Here is a 26,772-nt window from a genome sequence, read left to right as displayed (position 1 = left end):
TAAGGGACTAAGGGGCGGGAAGCAACGTCCCTCTTAAAACATCTCTAAAAGCCTAACTTCGGTTGTCAACACGCCCGCCACGCGTGGCAACTACTGGCAAAACTCCACTTATGGGGAAAGCTTATGTCCAACAGTGGACAATTAATGGCTGAAATAGTAATAATAAAATACTCGTATTTAGCTGAAAACAATGAACGTATAATCGCAGACAAGGAGCTGAGGAGGCGGAGATGTCGGCTCGGTGTCCGCGCCGCGCCGTCGCGCGAAATTCCAACACCTCGTTTTGTTTCTATTGTTTGCGCGGTTTACTGCGCTAATGGTGTCACATTGCATAGCGAACGATGTCAAAATACATTCGCGCTTCTCTTGTTGCTGAATTATTTCGGTCGTTTGCGAATTTTGCCAGAATGAATAATAAGAATTGTTTACCGCCTGCTCGTCATCACTCTTAGATAGGTTTTCAATAATATTATCTCGATTTATGTAGCTATGTGTATCAGATACGTGATAATCTAAATGCTGTAATAACATGTATATTATAAATCGGTGATACTCTTAAGAAAGACAAAACATAAGATTCAGACAAGAGAGATATTTGTCTTGATTTCAATATGTTTAATGTCTTCAAGAATTTGTAATTCATATACATACTTAACAATTCGATATAACACTGTCTAAACACTTTCGTAGAAAATTGACCATTTTACTTATATATATGTAGGTTTTATGTATACGTAGGTGTACAATTTATTGTACATCTAAATAATGAAAGGAGAATGCAAAAAATATATAAGAAATAAGAAAACCATCAAATGTGTTCGATTCAACAGACTAGTTCGCATTATTTGAAATATAAATTAACATACATGATTTAAATATCTACTACAAAATCACCACATCTAAAGATTTTAATTGATTTTTTAATATAAAGAATATATAATTCCAAGAAATTTTAGATAATAACTTATACAATAGAATAGGCATACCAGAAAACAATAACAATCGATAGGGAAGAACTGAAAAAAAAAATTCTATGTGATGACACTTTACGTGATTGAATTAAGTAATCATTATTAATTTATTTTTGTCAAGTAAACTGACGTATTAGTAATACAATATCCTTTCAAGACATTTGAGTCAGTCGAATTTCGAGAACAAAAAAATATTGATTATTTTTTAATTAAAGGGTCGTTTCAAATAAACAACCGTATTAATTTAAATAAAATAATAACCTTTAAAAAACAAAGATTCCTATTGAGTATTAAAAATAAAATATTTTTTCAGGTAAAATTGGAAATAGCCTATTTTTGCTTCTATCCCATCTACGAGAAACCCAGAGAAATAGGTATTCCTTACAAATACAGCGCTAATTCCTGCAAAGCCCTCAATTTGGAATCACGTTCGTGCACACATCGTATTAACCTCCAACGTATAGTAGCTTTTGGGTACTTCCATATAAGACGCCATATTATATGTTACTATATCATGCAAAACGTATACCTGTATGTACATCTATATGTTTGCAAAATGCGGCGAGAAGTTTCACAAGTCGACACCGAATTTGGAAGTTAGCGACTAACTGCAAAACTGTCGCTGTACTCGTATGCATATATAGTACATAGATAGATAGATAGATAACTTGCGTTGTACACGGCGCTGTAGGTACAATATGTAGATGTTACTATCATACTAAACTTGTTCTGACTCAAATGTACATATATTTACCTAGTACATTCCAAAGTCTTGAGACTTATTTCTATAAGGTTAATTCAGTGTGCAAATCATAATAAATTAAGTAGGACGTATTTATTATCTACTTTTATGTACCTACTTAGTGCGAGTACTCATACATAGATATATGTAACCATGCTAGTTACATATATTTTTAATTATTATAATTGTCTCTAGGTATTAAAAATAAAAATATGGAGTTCATCTGTAAAAAGTAAAGGGATACTAAAGGAAAGGAAAAGTGTGGGTGGTGATAAAGACATATACCTGTAAGGCATGAAAATGAAATAGCAATATTCATTCTATTTACACGATAAAGCACTGCTTTACATGATGATCATTTATTATTACTCATGATTTCGTAGTATACCTATACGTTATCGACAAGATTCAATTTGATTGATCGATTTAAAATCATTAAGAAATATATGAAACTTAAGAAATTATTACATCATACATACAACGCTATGTATAATTCATGGTACATACATTTACCTATCATGTACATGCTACCGTCAACGTCTGGTCGGGGACGCGCCCTATGTCTGCGGCTGCTAATGTCGTCAGTTCTGGGGGGTTGCAGGTGGCTACAGTGGGGTGATAGGGGGGATCACGTACTGACTGTTAAAACGCTACATGTCAACGGGGGACGGGCGGAGTCTCGTCTCCTTGTGTTGCACGATGGAGGTCCGTTGATAATGTCGTGACCTCCATGGCTAGGAAGGTTCGGTCTATTTGAGGATTATTACAACCTCACATTAAGCCTATCAAGTTTATTAATCTTATCATCCATGTATGGAGTTTGTTGTAAAATAGGAATTTCAATAATACCTTTATTAGATTTCCAGTACATAAAAGAAAACTAAGCAGTAAAATAGTCAGTATTATATCCAAAATAATTTTGTCTAGAATTATAGAATATCGCATAAGAGTTCTAGGACAAAATCTAGCATAAATGAGAATTAAGAAAATATATTCTAAGATTCCCGCTGAAACGGGAAAGAACAGTTAAGTATTTAGATAAAAATGCATAATATAAATAACTATAAATTACAATAAGTGGTTACATTATACATGGAAAACCATCATACAATAGTTACGCACATTTCTATATTATTTATTTAACGACGGTTATTATTACTAGAAAGCATAGAAAGTTATTAATTAAAATAAATTTGTTGCAATAAATAAACATATGTAAAGAGTATTTCACCAGAGGGAGACTTTGTACAAAAGTCGTTTGCTTCGGTACCTCTGTTCCATTCGTGTTTCAACCGTAAAGCAGTTGTGTTTGCATGGCTGTGTTTCAGTTTGAAGGGTGGGATATGGCAGTGAATTTACAGGGTACAGAGGAATAATACCTAAGTCCTCAGGAATGGTAACACATGGGGGGTATTATAGGCAAAACAATATATTCTGTTATGTCCATGGTACTGCTCATGTCTAGAAGCGATTGTTACTACTTTCCATCAGATGGCAAATAAGCTGACGTATTTGCCATTCTAAGTTGTATAAAAAAAATTGTTATAATAGTACCTAATTAGAATTATAAATGAAAATGATTAAGTACGATGTATGCATAAAGGGAAAACGACAGAGCAGCTGTCATTTTCCCTTTGACATCACTCATCGTCCAACTACCCACTACATTACTGTGTGCGGTGTCATCAAAAGAAAACTGTCCACAGTCTACACACACGGTGGTCGTCCTGTACAATTTTCTTTCCAACCGACTTCAAAAAGAAGGAGGTTCTTAATTCGGTTGTATATTTTTTTTTTTGTTCGTTACTTCTCAACTTCGTCAGTTCTAAACCGATATGAATATTTTTTTTATCTGAAAGGATATAGTTACAATTTGGTTACATAGAAATTTTATTAACATCTGTTCAGTACTTTTTATTTATTTTTATGTATTATAGTATACATATTATACATAAATTAAACATAATTTTTTGTGCAGCATGCTGATATGCATACTTTAGTTTTTATATCAAATTAACTGGTTTTGTCACAATCTTTAATTATTACAGGTGATGACATTAAAAAAAAAACATTGTAAAAGTAAGAAACAAATTGTTGTAAGTAATTTTTTTACGAATTATAATAATAAAATGTGTTCTACAAACAAAAATAACTTCAGTTGTGACAAAACCAGTAATTTTAATTTCAATACTAACTTACTGAAGTGATTTTAATAACATTTTTATGGGACTAATCAGTAACTATATCCTTTCAGATAAAAAAAAGAATTTTCCAAATAGGTTTAGGACTGACGGATTAATGAGGTTACAAACATTGAAAAAAAAATACAATGAAATAGGTTGATCGGTCAATTGTCGGCTGAAAACGGTGTTGTGTGAGGCAGTGAGTGATGCTAGATACGTTTCGTTAACATCAACAACATGTATGAAACGCCTTATATAGTAAAAACTAAACCAAACCAGAGAGAGACTATGTACAAAAGGGCACCTCTATCCCATTCGTGTTTTAACCGCAAAGCAGTTGTGTTTGCATGTCTGTGTTTCGGTTTGAAGGATGGGATATGATAGTGAATTTACAGGATACAGAGGAATAATACCTGAGTTCTTAGGAATGGCAACGCATGGTATCATGGACGAAGCAGTATACTCTGTTGTGTCCATGGTACCGCTCATGCCTATAGGCGACGGATACCACTTACCATCAAGAGGGCTGTCAGCTTGTTTGTCATTCTATGTTGTATAAAAAAAACCCTATACTATAAATATCAAGTATTACTAATTTTTCTAAATCGACTAACATACGACGTACACTAGAAGAGTATTAAGCCATGTAAGCGCCCTTCTTAAGTTAACCCATGCATTAGTGTGTGGGCAAAATTGCAGGTAAATTAAAAGTTTATATGATGGTAACATCATTAACATACTTAATATTCTCTTTGAAATGTACAAAAACTGATCATATATTTTTTTACAACCTAACAAGCGTTTACTACGGTCCTGAAGTAACCATGTATTAGATGGTATATTTTTAAAGAGTTATTATAATTAGGCAGAGATAATATATGGCCATACGAGGTTTGTCCGGAAAGTACGTATAAAAGTTTTTAAAAATTTTATTTTACAATTATTCAGGTAAATCAATTTTATCCCCTTCAAAGTACTCCCCCTGTGACATAATGCACTTGTGCCAACGCCGTTTCCACTGTGAGAACTCCTTGAAAGTCCTCTGGTTGTAGGTTTCTCAGCTGCCCCGTCGTAGCTTTTTTTATCTCATTTATGTCCCCCAAATGCCGCCCCCGAAGTACCAATTTGGTTTTTGGGAACAAGAAGAAGTCACACGGGGCCAAATCCGGCGAATAGGGGGTGTTCGGTCACCGTAATGGAATTTTTACTCAAAAACTCACGGACAACAAGAGAGGTGTGGGCAGAGAGGCATTGTCGTGGTGAAGAATCCAACGCCCCTCTCGCGCCAATTCTGGACGAACTCGTGCCACACGAGCTTTGAGGCGTCTGAGGATCGACGTAGAATTTTCCATCAACTGTCTGGCCTGGAGGGACGAATTCTTGATGGACAATCCCCCGAACATCGAAAAAAACAATCAACATTGTCTTGACATTTGAGCGGGATTTTCTTGATTTTTTTGTTCGTGGTTCCCCGGATGTCTTATCGAATTAGATCGGCAAAAATTTCACGGCCATTCTTGCCGAGTTTCGAGAGAAACTTGATTACGACGCGCTGCTCTTCAACGGAAGCGGGCTCCATGCCGACGGGGTTTCGTTAAGAGGTAACTTCACAGATGGCGTGACAAGCCAGTTCGCACCGCACGGCGGTCAGACCAGAACTGAAGCATTGTTAGGGACATAAGGAAGGGGTCCTGCGCTACCTGGCCTCCCCACTCCTCTTTCTCGCATTCCAGAACACTTTTATACGAACTTTCCGGACAGACCTCGTATTATAATAATCGCCGTGTGGTCTCGGCATAGAACAGGCCACCTTTCCCGTCGTAAGAGGCGACTAAAGGAACTTAATTGTCGAGGGATGAGCAGCAGCGTCCCTCTTTAACCCTTAATTTGATATTATCCGCTACACCAAACACAAACTGTAAAAAATCCAAGTCATTCAAATTTTACAATATTGTTTTATTACCCTACTTTAGCAATGTCCACCACAGAGGGCATGGATTTCCTCAAAAAGGGGAAAGAACATGATTTTTTTTATTATTTTTTACAAGGTCCTACATCCTAAAACATATATTATTCACAATATAAAAAAAATAAAAAAAAAATTGCCAAATTAAGGATTAAACATCTCCAACATCTAACTGCAATTGCTAACTTGCCTGCCAAGCGTAGCAACTACTGGCAAACCCCCTCATAAGAGGAAGGCCTCATAAGTGTAGCAGCAGTGGACAATTAACAGCTTATATGGTATTATAATAATTTAATATCTATTACTAAATGTACTTATTACATATTCATTACATGCCTATATCGCAATACCAGTTACATGGCTGACTATTACTTATAATATTATGTCTAATCAAATTATAACGTGTACAGGACGTTCTATGCCCATACAGGGAGGTTGCCGGATGTCAACAGCCGAGGGAGAGAATTCAAGTACGTACATAAACATTTTCCGCGTACTTACTTCCATAAATTAGTTCCCGAGAAGGCGCGGTATAAATACCCACGAAACGGCGGGCCACTCGCTCATTACCTACTAATAGTTTTATTTATTGGTTTCCTGCGCATTTCATAACAAGCACTAAGAATGCTAAGAAGTATTAGTTATATTAACACTTCTCAATAATTAGTTGAACTTATTATTATTACTAGCCTCACCTACAAAGGAGCGATAGTACAAAAGGTCTCCACCGACAAATAACAAATAAACGGTGTCGCATGTAGTCAAAACAGTCATCACAATAATAAGCACCTTGCTTTGTGTCAGACAACAGCCACAGCCAACACGTCTCGGCGAAAATTCAAAATTACACCTCACGAAGTTTCCCAGACATTTATCCGATGGAAAAAAAAGTTGTTCGATAATCACCTATCATTACTCGGAGGCGTCAGCTAACGCGTACACAAAGGGTGGTGGTACCGGAAGAAAATGACGAAAATTAAAAGTTTGCTCCAAACAAAACAACAGCTGTCATATTAAACCGTCAAAGTAAAGATTACAAATGAAATATTCACGGTGAAAGCGGGGTTCAGCCCGTGGTTATGTAAATAAGTGGCTACGAAAATGTACATAATTAGTTTACACGTTTTCTCCGGCAGGCTGCCACCCCAGCGGCGCGGCATATTGGCCGCGACGGGTGCCCGCTCGGGGGCGAGATTAGTCCGCGATACACTTGCTAAGGGTACATTTACATGAATCACACATCCATTACACGCTGTATTCAAATAGGCTGCATGTGTTCTCTTCACATAACCTAGATAACAATAGATAGGGTTGTGCATTTGAATTATTTATGTACATAGAGGAACACACATGAACCAATAACAGAAATTAAAGAAACACGATTAAACCTTTTTAATTAACTATTGCTTTTTGGTGTACTATAATTAAAAGAAATTTTTAAGAATTTTATATTTATAGAAAGCTTTTTCTGTAAGTAGGTACTCGTTAAATATATTAAATACGTATAAAATACGTATCACATTTGAAATAAAAGTGACGCGAAGATGAACTTATTTATATTTTTAATGAAAGGTCTCGACGGATCTACCTAAGCTTAAGTGACAGTTCATTTTTTAATAATTCAGAAGACAAAGTGAATTTGCGATGTGACGGGCGACAGCAAGTGAACGATGTGACCGTATCAGTGTCGTCCGCGACGCACAACCGCCGCTGCGACGACTACGACGAAGGATGAGAGGCCGGAGGCGCAGCCTCCTTAATTCTTTTGTCGTTTTCGGCTCCGTCAAATATCGCGTTTCCCGTTTGCATACATTTTCACCGACGTCCGCCCCGCTCGGCTCCCCAGCGACGCCCGACGCCGTCTCTCACGAATAAAATTAGTGTCGGCAGCGTGACACCAACTGAATTTAAGCTTAATAAGATATTTATAAAGAAATTTCCGATTCAGCAGCAAAGTTCAAAATTTGACTCCGACTCCGCAAAGAGTTCGGTGGCGTTTTCAATTTAAACTTTGAACAAGTTAAATAATGTGCGAGCTCCCGCGAACTCGATTCATTTAAGGTTTTAGTGAAATTAGCTTTTGAATTTGAATGACAGTGAATTATCCACGGTATACGTTTGTGAAGTTCGGATTACGAATATTTCACGGAAGTCCGCTGAAAGAGCTCTTCTGAAATATAGATTATTAAGAAATTACTTGCTGACAAGTTATCTAGTTAAAATAAATTAATTTTATTTGTAATACCATAAAGTTTTAATAAACAAGCAATGGCTTTTCTCTCTAATCAGAGGGATATCTAATTTATCTAAAAGAACAACATTTGAACAGATAGTACACTTATATCTATATTTGTATTAAAGCTTGAAGGTATACGAGCGAAGGTACATGATGATATTGATGATATGATTCAATATTTATAACACGAAAGAGGCATCAGATTAATGAAGTATAGAGTTAGCTGTATATTACATATATTCCTTTTTTTCTGTTGGTATATGCAGACCAATTATTGACCTCGATCTCTTAAAGTCGCGTGAAGTCATAATAATTTGTCTCCAATCAAACTATAAACTCCTCGTCTACAAAACAACATTTGTTTTGTAAAACTTTTAAAACTATTCTATCAGTAATTCGTTGACACTTTATTTCAAATAAATTGTTTGAATTAAGACTTTGAATAATAGACAACAAAGAAGTTAGGAAGGAACTTATCATGATATGTTTTGAATTTTAATGATTCAATGATATTACAGTCGTCATGGTGATGTGAATTGGTATATACACACTTTGTTAAGATGGTTACTCGTTTAGTTAAAAAAAATATTAATATTATACCTACGCAGAATAAAAGTTTGAGTATAAAGAAAGCAATTTAGAAATGAAAAATAGAAAAATTATAACAAGATATTAGTGTACATTAGTAATTCAAAATATGTATATAACGTATAATAGTTGGTATGTGAAGAAGAGAGTGAGTGGCAATGGTCTGCGCAGCGTGTGTGCATTTCTCGCATTTCGCCCACCTCGCGCCTAATGTCAAACATAAATCAGAGGTAACGCGCCACCCCGCACCCCGTACCCCGTGCCCCGCGCCTGGCACCTCTCACCCACCTCGCCGCGATAAAATTCCAAATTGTTTTCTCGCCCCCGGTGGGCGCCGCCCTCGGTTCGCTCTTAAACGCCGTTTCAAGTTGCACTTGTGAATCGCACTTTTTACTGTTCTTGAAATTGGCGTTGCGAATTGCTTTTCGAGTTCGCTCACTCGGCATCTTGTTTTATAGGTCGAACGAGGATTATGATTTTACCCATTTACAGATTTATATACCATATGATTATTTTTTAGCATGGCAACAATCGAGGTGACAGGACACATGCGACATGCTGGCATTGCTAAATGTGAACCAATTAGAAGATTAAGCGTTGACAATTACGGTGCCGGATTGCGATCGTATATCAACAATTATCGTACGAGTGCGACAAATGGCGAATTGACCTCGCGTACGTGTAAGCGCGGTGTGACTCCATGCAGCACCACCGGATAGCGTAAAACTACAAAAGAGGTACATATCATGACCGGGGTAGATAAATATATATGTTTAACGCACATAAATATTAACTCAATATTAGAATGTAGTTTTTAAAAAATACTTTTTATATCAGGTTACACAGATTATTTCCTAATTAAATTATAAATATCTACTATTGAAATAAAATTTTAAGTATACCCTTTTATTTTCACATCATTTATCTCACGCCTAATGTTGACAGTGAAAAAAGAATTAATAAATAAATTAATTATGTATATTACATATTGAGTCCTATTTAATTTTTTCTTATTTTATTGTATTTCAGAAATATTTAAATAAAATCAACTTAGTTATGGGTGTCTATGAAAACCGTATAGACCCCGCCATAGAATAGACCACCCCTTCCTTTCCCGTGGGTGTCGTAAGAGGCGACTGAAGTAGCTAATGGTTGAGGGATGGGTAGCAGCTTTTTCTTTAAAACATCACCAAAAGCGAAACTGCGGTGCCAATTGTGACAATTACTGAGACGACTCCTCCCCCCCCCCTCCCTATAAGGGAGACTATGTTTTGCAGTGGACAGTTAATGGCTGATACAATAACAACAAATATTGGATATAATAGAACAAACTGAGAGAACATTAACAATACCATCGAACATTAAGAATAACAGATAACAAATAATTCTACAGAATTTTGGAGTCAATTTAAAAGAAGACAAGTAAAAATATTATTCTGTGTAAGATATTTCATTCAAACATAATTAATGTAATTCGAAGATCAAAGCATCTAACGAAGAAAACACAATATACGAGACAAGTGTTATTGCTCTCAACACAGCTCCACTCACATAATTCAGATCTTGAGAATTTATTAGGATTTGTCAAAAACGTCCACATTTACCAAAACTATACAGCTCAGTGGTTGCTAAACTTTTAAGACTAAGAAACTAATTTATTTTTATTACATAGAATCCTACACCAGCTAACTGTATAAATAAAATATGAAGTGTTGTTCATCGGTAATACTTCAGTAATAATCACTTGAAAATGGATGGATTGATTTAACTTATATTTTATTTTATGGAAGAAACAATAAAGAGTATGTGAATGTGAAAGGGACTCCATTTTCCGCACTTAGCCTCTCATTTGGGCCATTGTGCGTAAACAATAAAGAGTATCTATCTATAATATTTTTGAATATTTCTAATATTCATAGTCCAATCAAAATTGTTATGAATAGTAAAATTTGAATTTTTTGAAATCTCGACAAAAATCATAAGGATTTCTGTTAAACAAAATAGGTACATACAAATTATAAATTGCATAAAAATTAAATAAATTTGACGAATCTTTTTTTTTTTTATACAACTTAGAATGGCAAACAAGCTGACGGCCCACCTGATGGAAAGTGGTAACCGTCGCCTATAGACATGAGCAGTACCATGGATATAACAGAGTATACTGTTTCGCCCATGATACCCCCTATGCGTTGCCATTCCTGAGGACTCAGGTGTTATTCCTCTGTACCCTGTAAATTCACGCCATATCCCACCCTTCAAACCGAAACACAGCCATGCAAACACAACTGCTTCACGGTTGAAACACGAATGGGACAGAGGTACCCAAGCAATCGACTTTTGTACAAAGTCTCTCTCTGGATCTGAAATCTTGAGAATATTCATAATAATTTAAATTTAATATATGTATAGGTTATAATTATTAATTAACTAACAAATTAATTTGATATTAACTCTTATTGTTGAAATTCCCACTTTAAGATTCACTGCTGTACTGTTCAAAGATCAGAGTGTAAAAGCAACGGATTTTATATTACGGTATAAGATTTATGTCCTATAGAGTGGTGGTGAGAAGTAAATCAAATAGCCCGTTGTCTGCCAAGTCTCCGAAACCGCGATTAAAGTGTTGGCAACGTGAACTATGGAGAACATCTTCACCGCGGTCGTTACAGATCAAACGCTGATAATATCATGAACTGAAACATGTTCATTTAAACTACAGTATCCACTACATTAGGAATATTTTCTTGAGTTATAATAATGTTGCATTAAATATTCTTTAACACGTTTATATGATTTGACCTTGGACTCAGGATTTTACCTATATTTTGCAATGAAGGTTGTCGTTTTAGTTTTCATAATTAAGGATTTGTGCCCGTACACAATAGCATCAAAATGATTATTAGACCTACACTCTATCGATTAATAAAGAAATATCTAGTTCAATTCAAACTTATTGTGTCATATACGCACAAATAATACGGATGAATTGAGAACTTTCTCATATTTGTAATCATTAGGAAATACTATCTAATACTGTACTTCTTAAAATGATAACATTTTTCATAAGACTTTTAATGGAAAAAATACTACTAGATCAATTAATGTAAAATTGTAATTGTCGTATATACTCGTATATGAATAGCACCATGGAAATCATAGAGAACACCATGCCCACCACATTAATACTCATATTATGCCATTTCTAAGGAATAAGGTGTTATACCACTGACATTACATATTGCACTGACCCCAAATAAACGAGAAAGGCAAAGCAATGATGAAGGTGCTATAACATAACACCCACCATACATTATGCAAGCCTATTTTTGTCACAGGTGGTAGAAACTTAATTGTGACAGAAATGCCCATGTAGATAAGTATATACAAAGTAACCATGGATGCCTTTTTAAATGTTATTAAATTTTTAATACAAAATATAAAGTAAATGAGAGACAATTTAACAAAAGATTTAGACATATAAAATGGTTATCATTAATAAAATAACAACAATTATATTATTAAGTGAGATCAGATGGAATATTGGAATATAAAAGCCACCGAATTCAAAACACTATAGCCGACAAACCTCAAAATATTTGCAGAGCGAATGAAAAATGAGTCCCCGTTGAATAAACTAAAAGGACTATGTACACAAAGGGACAGGTTTTAAAACGGAGCTTACTGCGTTAGCTCCACGCGCGATTAGCATGGCAACTAGCGGCCGACAGATCAACATATTTACATTATTCTATTACGCTTATTATTATAATCTCGTACACAGGGAGTTACCCTAATGGAGATTTAAAAAAATAATTATATTACAACAAGGCCCCTAATATCAGTATTTCTTAAATATTTTCTATGTACAGACATTATCTAATTACCATTTTGTAATATTTATATATATGTCTATCAATCTTCATCCCAGGTCGATATAGTTCATACAAAGCAGTTATATCACTAACCTATACAAAACTGCAATAAAAGTCGATATCTTCTAAATTCAAATTATAGATTTAGGAATTTTGGTAGTTTAAATTTCTAAACTGCAAATCTGTCTTAATAAATATATTTATTTTACAAGTGATTATTAGAAATAATTTACTCTCTACATTTTTACAGTCTGTACTGTTATGTCAAATAGCAAATTGAAGCAATATTTCTACGTATTATTATGACCTATTTTAAAGAGAAACTAGAACAATAAGTAGGTAGTTAATTACGTTATTAGTTGTAAAACATAAATGTTTCAGCTTTGGATTTTGTCCGATCCACAAAATAATGTGAAGATAATATGACATTGTCTCATACACCTGACTCGGCATCACATCTTTGCGATCTCACCCGACAATTCAGCTGATCTCTGTGGGGCAATTCAATTACAGTGAAAGATCCCTCATAAGCGAATCGTTTTTCCGAGTCATTAATTTTTTCGAACGACACGGGGCTTCGCGTGATATGGCGGGGTGGGTCCAGGCGCGCGGCTATCTCGCGAGATAATACTGATTTATGCGGGTAAGCGACGGTTGCGATTCGTCGCGCTCTGTCGCTGCGACATGCGAGTGTCGCGGCCGCTTCGTCGCTCGTATCACTTTGTTCAGCCGTTACCGCGCACCGCGTCCGCTGTTCATTTGTGACGGTTAGTTGGCGAGATTTATGCTAATCGACGAGGCCGACTCGGATAAGCTTGCGTGACGGTGTGTGGCAAATTGTCTCCCATTGCAACTTCCCTGAGCTCTATGTGGCATTTGCGATCGTATTTAATCTTTTATTACTATCCACCGCCGTTACAAATTAATCGATTATGAAAAAAAAAACATTAAACCTGAGTATTGTATTAATAATATTAAATAAATATTTTTGTAAACGTAATAGGTACATATTGTTATTACAAATCAACACGATATTACTTGTAAAGGGACTGTGTGGTTAGTTTGGTAAATGGGACTAAAGTATATTTCCAGATGTCGTATTTTATGGAGCGTGGTAGAAAAAACGGAATGCCTAAGGCATCGTTAACTCGAGAACATTATATGGAATAAATAAGTGAGGTATTAATAGTGCGTGAAAGAGCTTTCATTGTTTTGCACTGCATATAAGTATAAGCGGTTTTTTATATTTATTTATTCAAATATTTAACTCTTAAGAGGCTTTCTTTCTTAAGAGTAGCAAGTTTATGATCTCATATTTTCCCTGTAATATACAATGGCAAAAGAAGTGTTAAATTATAACTACTTACGAGTATAACGATAATTAAAAAATTCAGGGTACAGAGGCATAACACCTTCGTTCGCGGGAATGGTAACGCATGGGGTATCATGGGCGACACAGTATATTCAACGGTTACTACTTTCAGGTGGGCAATCAGCTTGTTTGCCTTCTAAATTATATAAAAAAAAATTATAGTAAAATATTGTAAAATAACCATTCCAGCAAGTGTAGATACTTAGTGGATATCACTCTACACGCAAATTTAGTACTATAGGTTTTGACATCTTAAGAAAAACCTTATCGATTCCAAAAAGAAAAACACCAAATTAGTTAGAATATTACGTAGTATGCGTGTTAAAATACAAATGATTTAAAAATACCTCATTTTAAAGTTAAAATGATGCAAAATCTGAATAAGGATTTCAAAAATCATGTAGAGCTTTTAATTGGTCTAAAGTATAGCTATATTTAGTAATCCTAAACATAGCTACAAATTTAAAGTATACTAATCAATCAAAGGAGTCCGGAGTAGGTATCTAATGTCTCAACGAACAACATTTGTTATCAAAAGATTAGGTTCCTGAATTTGTCACGATCGGTGCGCTGTCGCGCGTTGATTTACACTGGTCGCGATAAGCGTCGTTTTGCGACTCGCGTCGCTACCGCTGCAAAAACACCAATCTCCCGATACAGCGTTCCAATACCGACAATAACTCAAAACATATCTAAAATTATTTTTAAATGCTAACCTTGCATTTGGGAATCTTAAAATATACTAGTTCCAAAAATGCAAGCTATAAATATTGTGAATAATAATTATTTATTTGAAAATTTGTCGACAGTTTGAAGGTGTACGATATGACGTGATCGTAAAATCCAATTATGGTAGACGCTAAGATCATTATTTTTAACTAGTTATAACCTACGGTTCTTCCCGTATGATTTAAGTTAAGTGAAATAAATATCTAAAGATTAAATTAAAAATATTTTTGCAAACTTTTTCGTTTATGATATAAGAAATGTCCTTAATGTTGTGGAGATTGTTAAACCGTTATTACATTAAGGTCACTACCTCGCCTTCCAACAGTAGCAGATTCGATCCTCGCACAATACAAACATATTGATACCATACATTTCTAGGTGCAACATATAAAATAAACTACTTTTTAAAGATTGAAAAACATTGCATTACATTCGAAGTATTGATCGAGTGCGACCACCGCATGAGTGGCAGCAGTGCAGTGGCAACCACGACGGCCGATTGCCCATTGTTCGTCCGCGCGGCGCGACCGATACGCTTCGCGCCAATGCCTCCAGTGTGCCACCTACCTTATCGCCGGAAAGCATTCCCAATATTGCCTTGATCTCGTTAACCAACAATCAAATTTAACGATTACCTACCACACAGTTTTTAATTTCCCGGCAAGTTCAGGACAATACCAAATAACGAAACGATCCGTTGACTGCTCGAGACCGAGCCGTTTTCGTTCGCGCACCGAGTTTTACGGCCTACAATTATTTCTCTACATAACCGATTATAGGCAGAAAGTGGTGTTTTATTACTGTGCCGTATAATCTTGGGTGGGAAATTAATGCAAAAGTGTTAATTGTAATAAAAGTAAGGACACCTACAAATAGGGAAATTAACCTCTTTCCTTGTTCACAAATATTTACGAATATTAAATAATATTATTTATTTAAATATTGAAACGGGTTTTATTTAAACTTGGTAAGATCTACAATTATGTATATCTTTTTTTTATTAGTAAAGTTTTTCTCTCGTCAGACCAACTAATTCATGTATTCTCCTCCAACGAACTCTATCCCAGACCATGCTCTTGACCTCCATATATGACGTGACACTCTGCTTTTTCTTTATATGTTAGGTGTTATGGATATCATGTGATGTGAATAAATATGTAACCATTACTAAAAATGCTTGTACTTATTTAGACAAATGTAAAATCCACAACTTTAATATTTGAATATAAGAACTTATTTATCATTTGCAAGTACTATTACTATATTACTATTAAGTATATTATTTATAAAATTATTTATTGTACCTTTAAATAGATATACTTTATATAAATTAATAAAAATGTTATAAATATTTAAAAAAAATATATCTACTTTGAATCTGTAATGTCGATGTAATACTTGTAATGTAAATTAGACTCTTTTTCCCGCACTAAGTGTCTCATTTCGGCCGTGGTACATATAAGTCGTGACTAGTACAGCCAGCCAAGCTCCACCCAGAAGCACAGAAGCTTTCTGGGATCTTCACAGGCCTCACAGAGTGACCCCACTGTTTCCAGGATTTCTAAACATTGAGGGGCCACAGCTACACATTGCAGGATTACGGGACCAGTCGTTTCTTTGGCGTAAAAACAACTTCAACATAAAGGGCTGTCTGTGGCCTCCGATGCTGATGTGATACTTATAATTACATAGAAATTCTCAATAGCTATCACTTACCTCCCAGTTTTTGTGATGATCATCTCAGTTCCTAATTCATTGAATTTGTCCCAGAGTTCTTTCGTCTCAAGGTGACACTGTATGTGCCGCATGTCCTCGCTCGACCATCGCTCGACAAGCTGAGGGTTCCGCGGAGGTGGGGAGAGTGCTCGCGAGCCACTCGCTGCGCCACTCGCCGAGCCTGCCTCTGACGTCGATGACACGTCTACGGGAGAGTCGCGTTCGTACTCCGCCAAAGGTGGGGAAGGTGACCCAGATGCTGATGCAGTTGCGTCCACAAATTTCTCTGAAAACAATATCATAATTTGATGATGTAATGTAACCACGCACTCTACTGCTTTCCATCATGTGAACATTTATTCTTAACAGCCATCTAAGAAGCTTAAAAGGAGAACATTTAATTACTTAGCAAATGAAATCAATAAAGGAATGGCTCAATTTAGTAAGCAAACCTTTTTCAACTACTTGTATTTGTAAACTATCTAAAATTAATAATAAAATTATAACCTATCCAGCATTTGATTTTTTATTCGGTGCATTAAGATGCATGATTAAAATAAAATTTTTAAGTGACTTGGTAAAAGATTCTCTATTCGTCTACCTTTTTGCTACGTGATTGCGTCGTCAATTCTGACCCGATTATGATAATTCTTTTTGGTAGTTGTAGGTGTGGATCCCAATTATTTTTTTTTTTACTATTTAAGTTGCCGTTTTTCTTTGTAGATGAAAAAATGTTGAAAAGCAAAATCTACTTTTAGATACTTCGTCGGCGTGTTTTATTCGTTATTACTGAAATTAATTTTGTCAAGGTGCAGTCATTGATTGATTGAAGTTTTTTTGCGAAGTACTTCTACACTATTCAATACTTCTACGAAAAATAAATTGTTACATTCAATAATTATAATAGTGGTGAATACTAGTTCACTTATGACTTAGTTGACTAATGATCTAACGATATATACTTGGGATTTGTAAATAATCTCGCAGAATAAATTCCATGAATGGTGGACCATTCTATGCCCAGCCTACACGGCCATTGGGCCACTTCTTCCTTTCGCGCGTGAGTGTCGTAACAGAAGACTAAGAAAATTCAATATTAGAGGGATAGGCAGCAGCGTCTCTCTTAAAGCATCACCAAAGCTTAACTGCGGTTGCCAACCAGCCTACCAAGTGTGGCAACTACTGGCAAAAGTCCTCTTTTGGGGAAGGCCCATGTTCAGTAGCGGCCAGTTAACGGCTGATATAATAATAAATAATAATTTGTACATAAATTGACATGTAACATGTAAATAATACATGCCAATTTATGTAACTATATATTACACGGAAAGAACCGTTTTCTTAAATATTTGTGTCTGTAAATACATTGTATTATTAATTTATAAATTACTTTTACATTAATACATGAATGGACTGTGTGAAAGATGATATGACCAGAATGAGAGTGAATGCGGAAATGACTGGGAATAGAGAAGAATGGGAGAGAAAAACATATTACGTCGACCCCAAATAGTAATTAAGGTAAGAGTAGAAAGATAAAGTTACTTTTATATTAATTAATACAGGCAAAGCTGCGAGATTAAAGATTAAAGCTGTAAATAATGATTAAACATTTTCCGTAGGTACTATTGTTTTAAAATATATACCGATGTGAAGTTACACTTTATAAATTGATAGAATTTTGTATATTTGTTTTATTCAAGCTATTAATTGTACTTAGCCTACAATGAACTGGTTTTCAATTAAGACTAGACCGCTTTTGTCAGCACCTGTTTACGTTGAAAACTAGTTTTAAATTGTTATAAATATCTAAGCTCACTATACTTCTGCAAGTATCTATTACAATGATAAAATGATTACTATTAATATCTGTACACATTTTGTTTGATTTACAACTAAATTATTTCACTCAGTAAATATTGTTGGATATTTATTATTTATTTCTGTATTTTATTTAACACTTTATTGCAACAATTTTAAAGGACTTGTTGAAGAATTTTCGATAAGTATAGTGTAGTACAAAAGGTGGTCTTATTGCTAAGCAATTTTTTTTCTAGACAACCTTAATAACAACAAAAAGTAAAGCATAGATTAATAAAATTGTGAACATTTTTGTAAATAAGTCCACTTTGTAAATAATCATTTATGATGTTCTTTTTATATAATATTTAACATAGGACCTGAGAAGGTAACCTCATCCATCGCAGTTACTAAAGTCAAACAATACCATGAGAAAAGAGACATGAAAATCAACTCCGAATTAGCGAAGATCTCGCGTGATATAGGTACAAATAAAAATACGGTTGAATTGAGAACTTCCTTCATTCATTTAAAACACAAAGACACAAAAAAATCGATTGTTGACCCTAATGAGAATCGAATCTGTACTATAACCGACGTGCTTAACCACTGCTGGTCGATAACGAGTTAAGACTTAACGCATTAACTACTATATTTCCGTTTCCCGCGTGTGAATCGAACTAATGGGTATTAACGGATCAATATGACTGAATAATTTAGATTGTTTCTACACATTTTGATTGTTAGCTAATACCTCATTTTAGGGTACGCCAATGTGGGATTTGATATATATATATATATATATATATATATATTGAACATAAATAAATAGCTGTTTTAATAGATCTATTATTATTTCAGCTTTTAACTGTCCACTGCTGAACATAAGCCTTCCCCATAAGGAAAGTTTTGCCAGTAGTTGCCACACTTGGCAGGTGGGTTGGCAAACACAGTTTGGCTTTGGATGATTTTTTAAAAAGAAAGCTGCTACCCATCCCTCAACCATTAACTCCCTCAGTCGCCTCTTACGACACCCACGGGAAAGGAAGGGGTGGCCTATTCTATACCGGGACCGACACGTCAATTATAGATCTAACTCTGACAAAATTATAGGAAAAAGCAGTTTACCATCATAATTATTATTTTAGAAGGAATAAATTAAGTAAACTTCATGTGTTGTGGCGTAGTACGGGTGACAAATTAATAAAAGTACAGGAAAATTTGCTAAAACGTAAATTACAGTTTCAACAAATCACTAATTTTTTAAAAGAATCGGTTATTTTTGTTGTTAAAAGTTTCGTAAGTACCCACATATTATATTTTAATATAATAACAATCGGATTCATTTACGTATGTATATTTTAGTCGAGAAACCTCTCCTAGTTCCGGCAACACTAGACTCTTAGTTATATTACATTAGAATCGATTATCATTATTACTTTGACTTTAATTCCAAACTTTATATGTGGAATTAATTATATATTTTAAAAACTATTTCTTTACATTAAAAACTGAAAAGGTCGTTATATATCTAGTAAACATTTAATATATTAGTATTATACCACATACTTATTAAATGAAAACAAACAATTACAGTCTACACATATAATATATATATATATATATATATATATATATATATATATATATATATATATATAACTCTCTTTAAGTTTAAAAAATTCTTTAATCAGACAATAATGTTTATTTGTAATTATATGTACTAAAAATCAGATTATTGTTATAAAATTTATCACTTTAAATACCTTCTATTTTTAGTAAGATAGTAAGACATGTAAACATGTATTGAACATCTATTTATCGCAACTTTAACTTTTTGTAGTAAAACAGTTATTTTAATTAAGTGACTTGCAATTGTAAAATTATTAATACTGATAATGAGATTTAAGAAAGAAATTGTTTCATATGTTTTTTCCATAAGAACCTGCACTGGAGCGTGGAGATATATAGACAAATAATGCTCTGTAGTTTTTCCATTAACTATTCAGCAAATGAGTAGTTGCATTGTTTATATAGGATTATAGCTATTTTCAAAGTAGTGAAATAGCACCAAGTTTACCATATCATTAACAAGAATATATTATTGATTATTATAAAAAAATTTTTGTGCTTCATAAGTTACAGATTTGAATAAGCAAGACTATTCGATCTTCGGTTATACAGTTATTTTAATTATGTGGCTAAATTTTTAATTCACAAATATATAGTTTTATAATTTATTAGTTTATTATTAAGGTATGTTTACTAACCCTGTTAAAAAGTAGCCTATATCCTTCTCCATCTCATAAAGTACGCGTATACTAAATTTTAAAGTGATTGGGTAAGCCGTTAAGGCGCTATAAGGTAACAAACAAACTTACTTTCATATTTATAATATTAGCAAGGATTTTTAAAATAGTCATTAAAAAATATTTTTTTATGTAAACACCTACCCATATTTATATATATTGTTTAAGAAATTAAGGATTTAATATCTCCTATTGCGTCTACTAATACTACTCGCTTAGTTAAGTTACCTAATTAATAATAATCCAAATCTGATCTGATTATCATGAAGATATTTAATTTTCTTTTATAAACTAATTTACAAATTAAATATTTACATCAAGTCTTTAAATAAGGATTTTACTACTAGGTATTCATATTTATATTTAACTCTCTCTAAAAAAATGGTTATTATGATTTTCAAATTATTTTTTTTGTTGGTAAGTGACTACCGCCGCCCACGATCACCCACAACACTAACGGCATTGCCGGTGTGCTGCCGGCCTTTTAAAAAGGAATATGCTCTTTTCTTGAAGGTTATGTTGTCGTATCGGTTCGGAAATACTGGTGCTGGAAATTGATTCCAAAGAGTGGTTGTGCGTGGGAGAAAGTGCTTTGAAAAGCGCACGGTGGAAACCGCCACTCATCCAGATGGTTGGGATGAAATTTTAGTTTATGGCGGGTTGTACGATGTATTATATTTAAATCATCATCTTCCTACCCTTATCCCAATTATGGGGTTGTAATATATTTTTTATCCATACTACAAGAAGATTTGGCTTATAGTTTTACGACCGGCCGCCTGCCTCACGTCAATAAATATAATTATAATAATATTATATATATTATTATAATTTCAATCGATTTCAAAAAGAAGAATGGCCACAATTTGGTTGTATTTTTTTTATGTTTGTTACTTCATAAACAGAGTTATGAGGTGAGTTATAAAATCGGTATATACCTAACAGATTACTATATACCGATCCCGTCAAAATCGGTTCAGTAATTTAGTTTTGAAATTAAAATAACTCGTTTTGTCACTATTAAAATCAGTTTTTTTTTTTTGTAGAACACAATCTTAAAATCCTCTTTGTTTGTTTGAAAGCTAGTTGAATAAAAGTAAATAGTATTGTATTTAAAAATTTTATACTTAATATTATCTACTTATATTGCGGAATAAATTATATTAAATTTATTTATATGTAAATATAAATACATAGTTATATGTACTTTATATTTAATTTTATAAGAGATTTTGGGAGAAAAATCTTAAATGATAACATTACAATTTAAAAGGTTATTGCCGGCTGCTTAGTACGCGTGGATTTCAGAAGTAGGAAAACCAACTAAATATACTACTTCTAGATGGCGCATCAAGATAATACATACACCAGTTTTTAATTATTAGGAACATAACTGTGAAAACCACATACAATTTGATGCAGTAGTTTGTACATGATTCCGAAACAAATATACAGATAGACATAAAAAAAAAATCTAAAAATTATAGTTTTGATACCTATTGGTCTTATTAAGATTATTCAAGTACCTATTTTTTTCTTAAATATCTCCCATGTATAGACATCGCTAGTAACGAATTTAAAATTCCGTCAAGTGCCAAAATCTCAAATGTAAGTTGTATTAGATGAGTATAAAATGACGTGTTATTGATAGAAGTGGTCACATGTCATCAATAATTTGAAAGAATCATTTTACCATAGACATGGGCTGTACGGGCAGAGACCTTTGCCTTTCCCTTTGAGATAAACAGAACCAAAAAAAATACACATAATATTGTGTGACATCTATGATACATCCTGATAAGTTGCTTAAGGAATGGCAATGGACTGGTATATTTTTCTTCTTCCATTAAATACTCTCATGATTGCCTAGTAAATTAATTTATTTCTAAAATCAATGCACCCACCGTAATACTTACACCTTTATCTATTAGGATAAAAAAAGACACTTTTGTCTTGTCCAATGCAATACTTAGTGGCGTTCTCTACTATCAACAGTGACGTAAGAAACCGAAAGGTTTGATGGTGATCTGTTTTTTAATTATGTCCAATTTTAACCACATTTAGTTTGAGTATAATTGTAGGGTATCCAAGAGGCTGGCCGCATTATTAACACACATTGATTAATGAGATTAACACAATTTGCTTTAATTCTTTTTTTGTAAATATATAAACTTATATATTATTCTTACATGAACAGAAACCTAATGAACCTAATCAATAAAAATATATGTAAGTTATACGTATATGTTACCAGCTATAGAATTAATTAATTAATTCAGGGTACAGTTCTTTTCAACTGACATAAAAAAGAAAGGAGTTCTCAATTCGGTTGTATTTTTTTAAAATTTGGCACCCAATAACTACGTCAATTGTAAACTGTTTTAAAAAATTCTTTTTTTATCAGAACGGATGTACTTACAGATTGGTCCCATAGAAGTTTTATCAAAATTGGTTTAGTATTTAGACAAAAAACTAATTTCAATTGTGACAAAACAACAAGTTTTGTCAGAATTGAAGTCAGTTTGTTTTTGTGGGGCACAATCTTTAATTACACGTATCTTACCTGATTATATCTATCTAGAGAATAATAACAATTTGACCAATTGTAATCAATTAATTAATTGAATTAATAATTTCATTAATCTATCTATCATGAATCAATATATAATTAAGTTTATGGATTCATCAATAGATACACGAGTATTAAATCTCTAGTTTAACTTATAGATTTTAGACTATATAGATATAAAATTCATATTTTCTGAAAAAAAAATATCTAAGGATATTTACGTATGTTAAATTTACTATTGATAGGAAGGTACTTATTAAAATTCTTACTAAGAAATCTTTCATTTTAGCTTATACCTACCTAGTAAATAATCCACAAATTTTTATCTTCCTAATTACTAACATTATAAAAATTGCGTGCACGGTAGTGTAAATATCAAGTAGGTACCTAAGACAAGTGAAAATTTAATTATTCTATAACTATTTAATCCTTTATGATTTTCAAAAAAGGTAAATATAATCTAAAATGCTTGTAATTACTCCCGCGAATTTATATCTAAATCACGAACTACGGATATTATAGAACAAACAAGAATAAATTTATTCTTAAATTAGAAACTATTTTAATTATGTCTAACTATTTATTTTCATATTATTTCCTAATTATAAAACTATTTAGATATATTACAAAAGTAATAACTTACCTAAGGGTGTGAGTGTGTCCTCACGAGGGTCCCTGTGTCTCCGCCTCTCTCTTCTTTCTTGTCGATCTCTTGCCATTATAGCAGCGATGGAGAAATCAGTGGCACAGGGGCGCGCGGAGCAATCCTCCTCCATGGCGGGCCCCTGCCGCTCTCTCCCTTCACCTTGGAGCAGCATCAAGTTGACTGCCTCCGAGCCCAGCCTGCCGCCTGCTGTCCACACGCCGTCACCGTCTGAACATCCCATCGATGACACAGGACATAGTCTTTGCAATCTTAAGCTTGAAAGTTCGCGTCTCGACGCTATTGTGATTTACTTTTACTACCACTTACTAAAGTATGCAAATATTGTTATTTATAATGAAACTTCTAGATAAATGTTTAGGAAACAGAATGAAAATCCTTTCGATTCTAGAAAAAATATTGAAAATTGGTCTTGTCTTTTTTTCTTTCTACTAATAATAGATAGATCACAGAAATAAAATCTAATTAAATAACACAAACTCGTAAAATCAGTTCTTAAAGTGTCACAGTATTGAAATTTATTTGGCTAATGTTTAGCATCAGTTTAGGAGTATTGTCACTACGCTCGTAAGTTTCGGATTAGTTGAAACTTTTTACGCGCGGCCGTGGCGCTATAGCAGCGGACCGGTGCGACTTGGCGCGATGTCGACTCGACTGAGGCGGCAGCGAGGCGGCGCGCCACAGGGAGGGGCCTGCATCGCCGCCCTATGCCACCACACTCCGACCACGCACACACAACCGTTTTTTTTTATTACTTCTTTCTTATTGCAACTGTCCCGCTCGCGCCGGTCGTACTCTTTACGCCCGTCCCTCTCGATGAGCGAGTTTTTCTCCGCGCGATAACTATTGAAATTCGCTAAATGGCTCACCGCGGCGCGGAAAAGGCTCTCTCGTTAAACGGTGAGTTGATCGTATCGAAGTATTTATTGGCATTATTTGCTGCGCTAAAGCTTCGCCGCATCACTATTATATGCGCTGTGAAAGCTCGCCATCAAACAACTTGAGTGTTTGCGGTTTTATTGTTAAGATAAAATTAATAACTAATTTCTAACTAACTTGAAGCACCATAGTTATATACAGCATTAATTAATAATCTTAGTCATTTTTTAACTTCGATTAATAGAAGTTTTTATCAATACCTAATTAGGTAATTTTAATTAAAATAATATTTTTACACCTCACATTAATTCTACTAACATACATTTCACAACAATTTTACCAATACAAAAATATATTTATTAAAAGTATTAAAAAATGAAAATTTTATTAATAAATTAACACCAGTATTGTTTAAAATAATTACGTATCGTAGAGATATTTTAAAATCATTAGATATGTATATATAAAATATCTCTCAAAGCGAGAAATTTATTTCAGATATACTATATTATATTTATTATTGAGATATATTAAGAAAAGCTGCTTATCTGCCTATTAACTTATATTAAAATTAAGCGAAATTGTGCAGTTTAAAAATATCCAGACACTTTAGAGAGACAGAAAAATACTTACGCAGTTTGCCTCAGAACCAATTCTAATTAAAAATGTTACGTCTATAGTATGATTGTAAGCAATATTGAACGGTCAATTAGAAAAGTTTTATAAACACCATTACCGACGACATAGGAGAGGCTGAAACTGCGGCAGCAATCAACTTGCCATCAGTCCCTCGAGATTACCCCCGCGTTTATGGAGTTAGATCAAATTTGCGGAAAATTGAACTTACAGACTTTCAGTTTCGTATATAATATAATTTATTATGTGCGAGGAGATCAAACTAACCATGTCGTTTGGCAGTAAAGCTTATCGCTGCCGAGCCGGTAATGGCCACACAAATGGCAGTCGATACGTGAATTGTGTTGAATCGTGTTAATTATTTTGTTCATTTTCATAAAATTGATGTCGAAAAATTACTGTAATTGTAATTGAATTAAAAAAAAATGAAGAACTAAATATTTTCTCAGTTCGATTTTAATGTTAAGGGTTCAGTAATACTAGGATATTTACTCATCTAATGCATATTATTTTAAAATTACTGTCTATGATTTGTCTTTTCGATAATAATATAACAAATGTTTAGTTCCAATTTAAAATAAGTGATGGATACCTTTTAATTAGTTTACAGTTTTCAATTACCTACTTCTATTTTTACCTCCTTAAAAAGTAAAACTAACATGTGCAAACCGACGGTTTAATATCTATATATTTTTTTTAAAGGATCAATTGCTGAAAATAGCAATCAAAATCATAAGAACAGGAAGGTGATGGTCATCGGTATTTAGTGCTACCTAAATAATGTAATGATTGTATGAGGCCAAGTGGATAGGTAAAATCGAAGTGTCAACAGTATGTAAAATTTTTAGTGTGGTTGTCAAAACGTTCTCATCTATTGAGGAGAATTCCAAACTTTTTCCAACATATTAATAATGTGTTTTTATTTTCTAAATATGACAATGTCTTAGATACCTATTTGTCTAAAATATCTACATATAGATACGTACCTTCCGTGCTATATTTTTTCAAACGACTTAGAAAAGCAAACAAGCTGATATCTGATGAAAAATGATAATCGTCGCTTAAAGGTATACACGACTCCAATCCCAAGGTTTCTTATGCGCTACCATTTCTAAAAACTATAGAGTTTGTCCACAGTAAATTTACATCCTATTCCACACATCAATCAGAATAGATATAGGTTCCTGTGCTAAAAACTTGTATCTATAATTTCTACAATTAGACAAACAAAAACCGAAACTGATCACATCCTTTAAATATTCAAAAAAAATTTTTTATACAACTTAAAATGGCAAACAAGCTGACGGCCCACCTGATGGAAAGTGGTAACCGTCGCCTATAGACATGAGCAGTACCATGGACATAACAGAGTATACTGTTTCGCCTATGAATCGCCTTCGTTGCCATTCCTGAGGACTCAGATGTTATTCCTCTGTACCCTGTAAATTCACGCCATATCCTACCCTTCAGACCGAAACACAGCCATGCAAACACAACTGCTTCACGGTAGAAACATGAATGGAACAGAGGTACCCAA

At 33.7% G+C, this 26,772-nt stretch overlaps 1 protein-coding gene across 2 annotated transcripts in view; it reads right to left on the bottom strand.

Annotated features, from left to right (window-relative positions):
* Positions 1-24,442, bottom strand: part of LOC113516817 (T-box transcription factor TBX20-like) — a 49,788-nt gene extending 25,346 nt beyond the window's left edge. Inside the window, exons 1-2 of one of the 2 annotated variants that reach the window (XM_052891673.1) lie at positions 23,700-24,442; positions 16,379-16,664 (exon numbers count right to left, since the gene is read on the bottom strand). In XM_052891673.1, the coding sequence (XP_052747633.1) occupies positions 16,379-16,664; positions 23,700-23,943 (530 nt within the window). In that variant the 5' untranslated portion in view covers positions 23,944-24,442. The remainder of the gene's footprint in view (positions 1-16,378; positions 16,665-23,699) is intronic. The other variant, XM_052891674.1, reaches the window with a different exon arrangement.
* Positions 24,443-26,772: the final 2,330 nt, after the last annotated feature.

This window comes from Galleria mellonella, unplaced genomic scaffold (assembly GCF_026898425.1).
Source record: "Galleria mellonella isolate WM207_F2 unplaced genomic scaffold, CSIRO_AGI_GalMel_v1 utg143, whole genome shotgun sequence".
Taxonomy (NCBI): Eukaryota; Metazoa; Arthropoda; class Insecta; order Lepidoptera; family Pyralidae; genus Galleria; species Galleria mellonella.
This window is presented reverse-complemented; position numbering and strand designations above follow the sequence as displayed.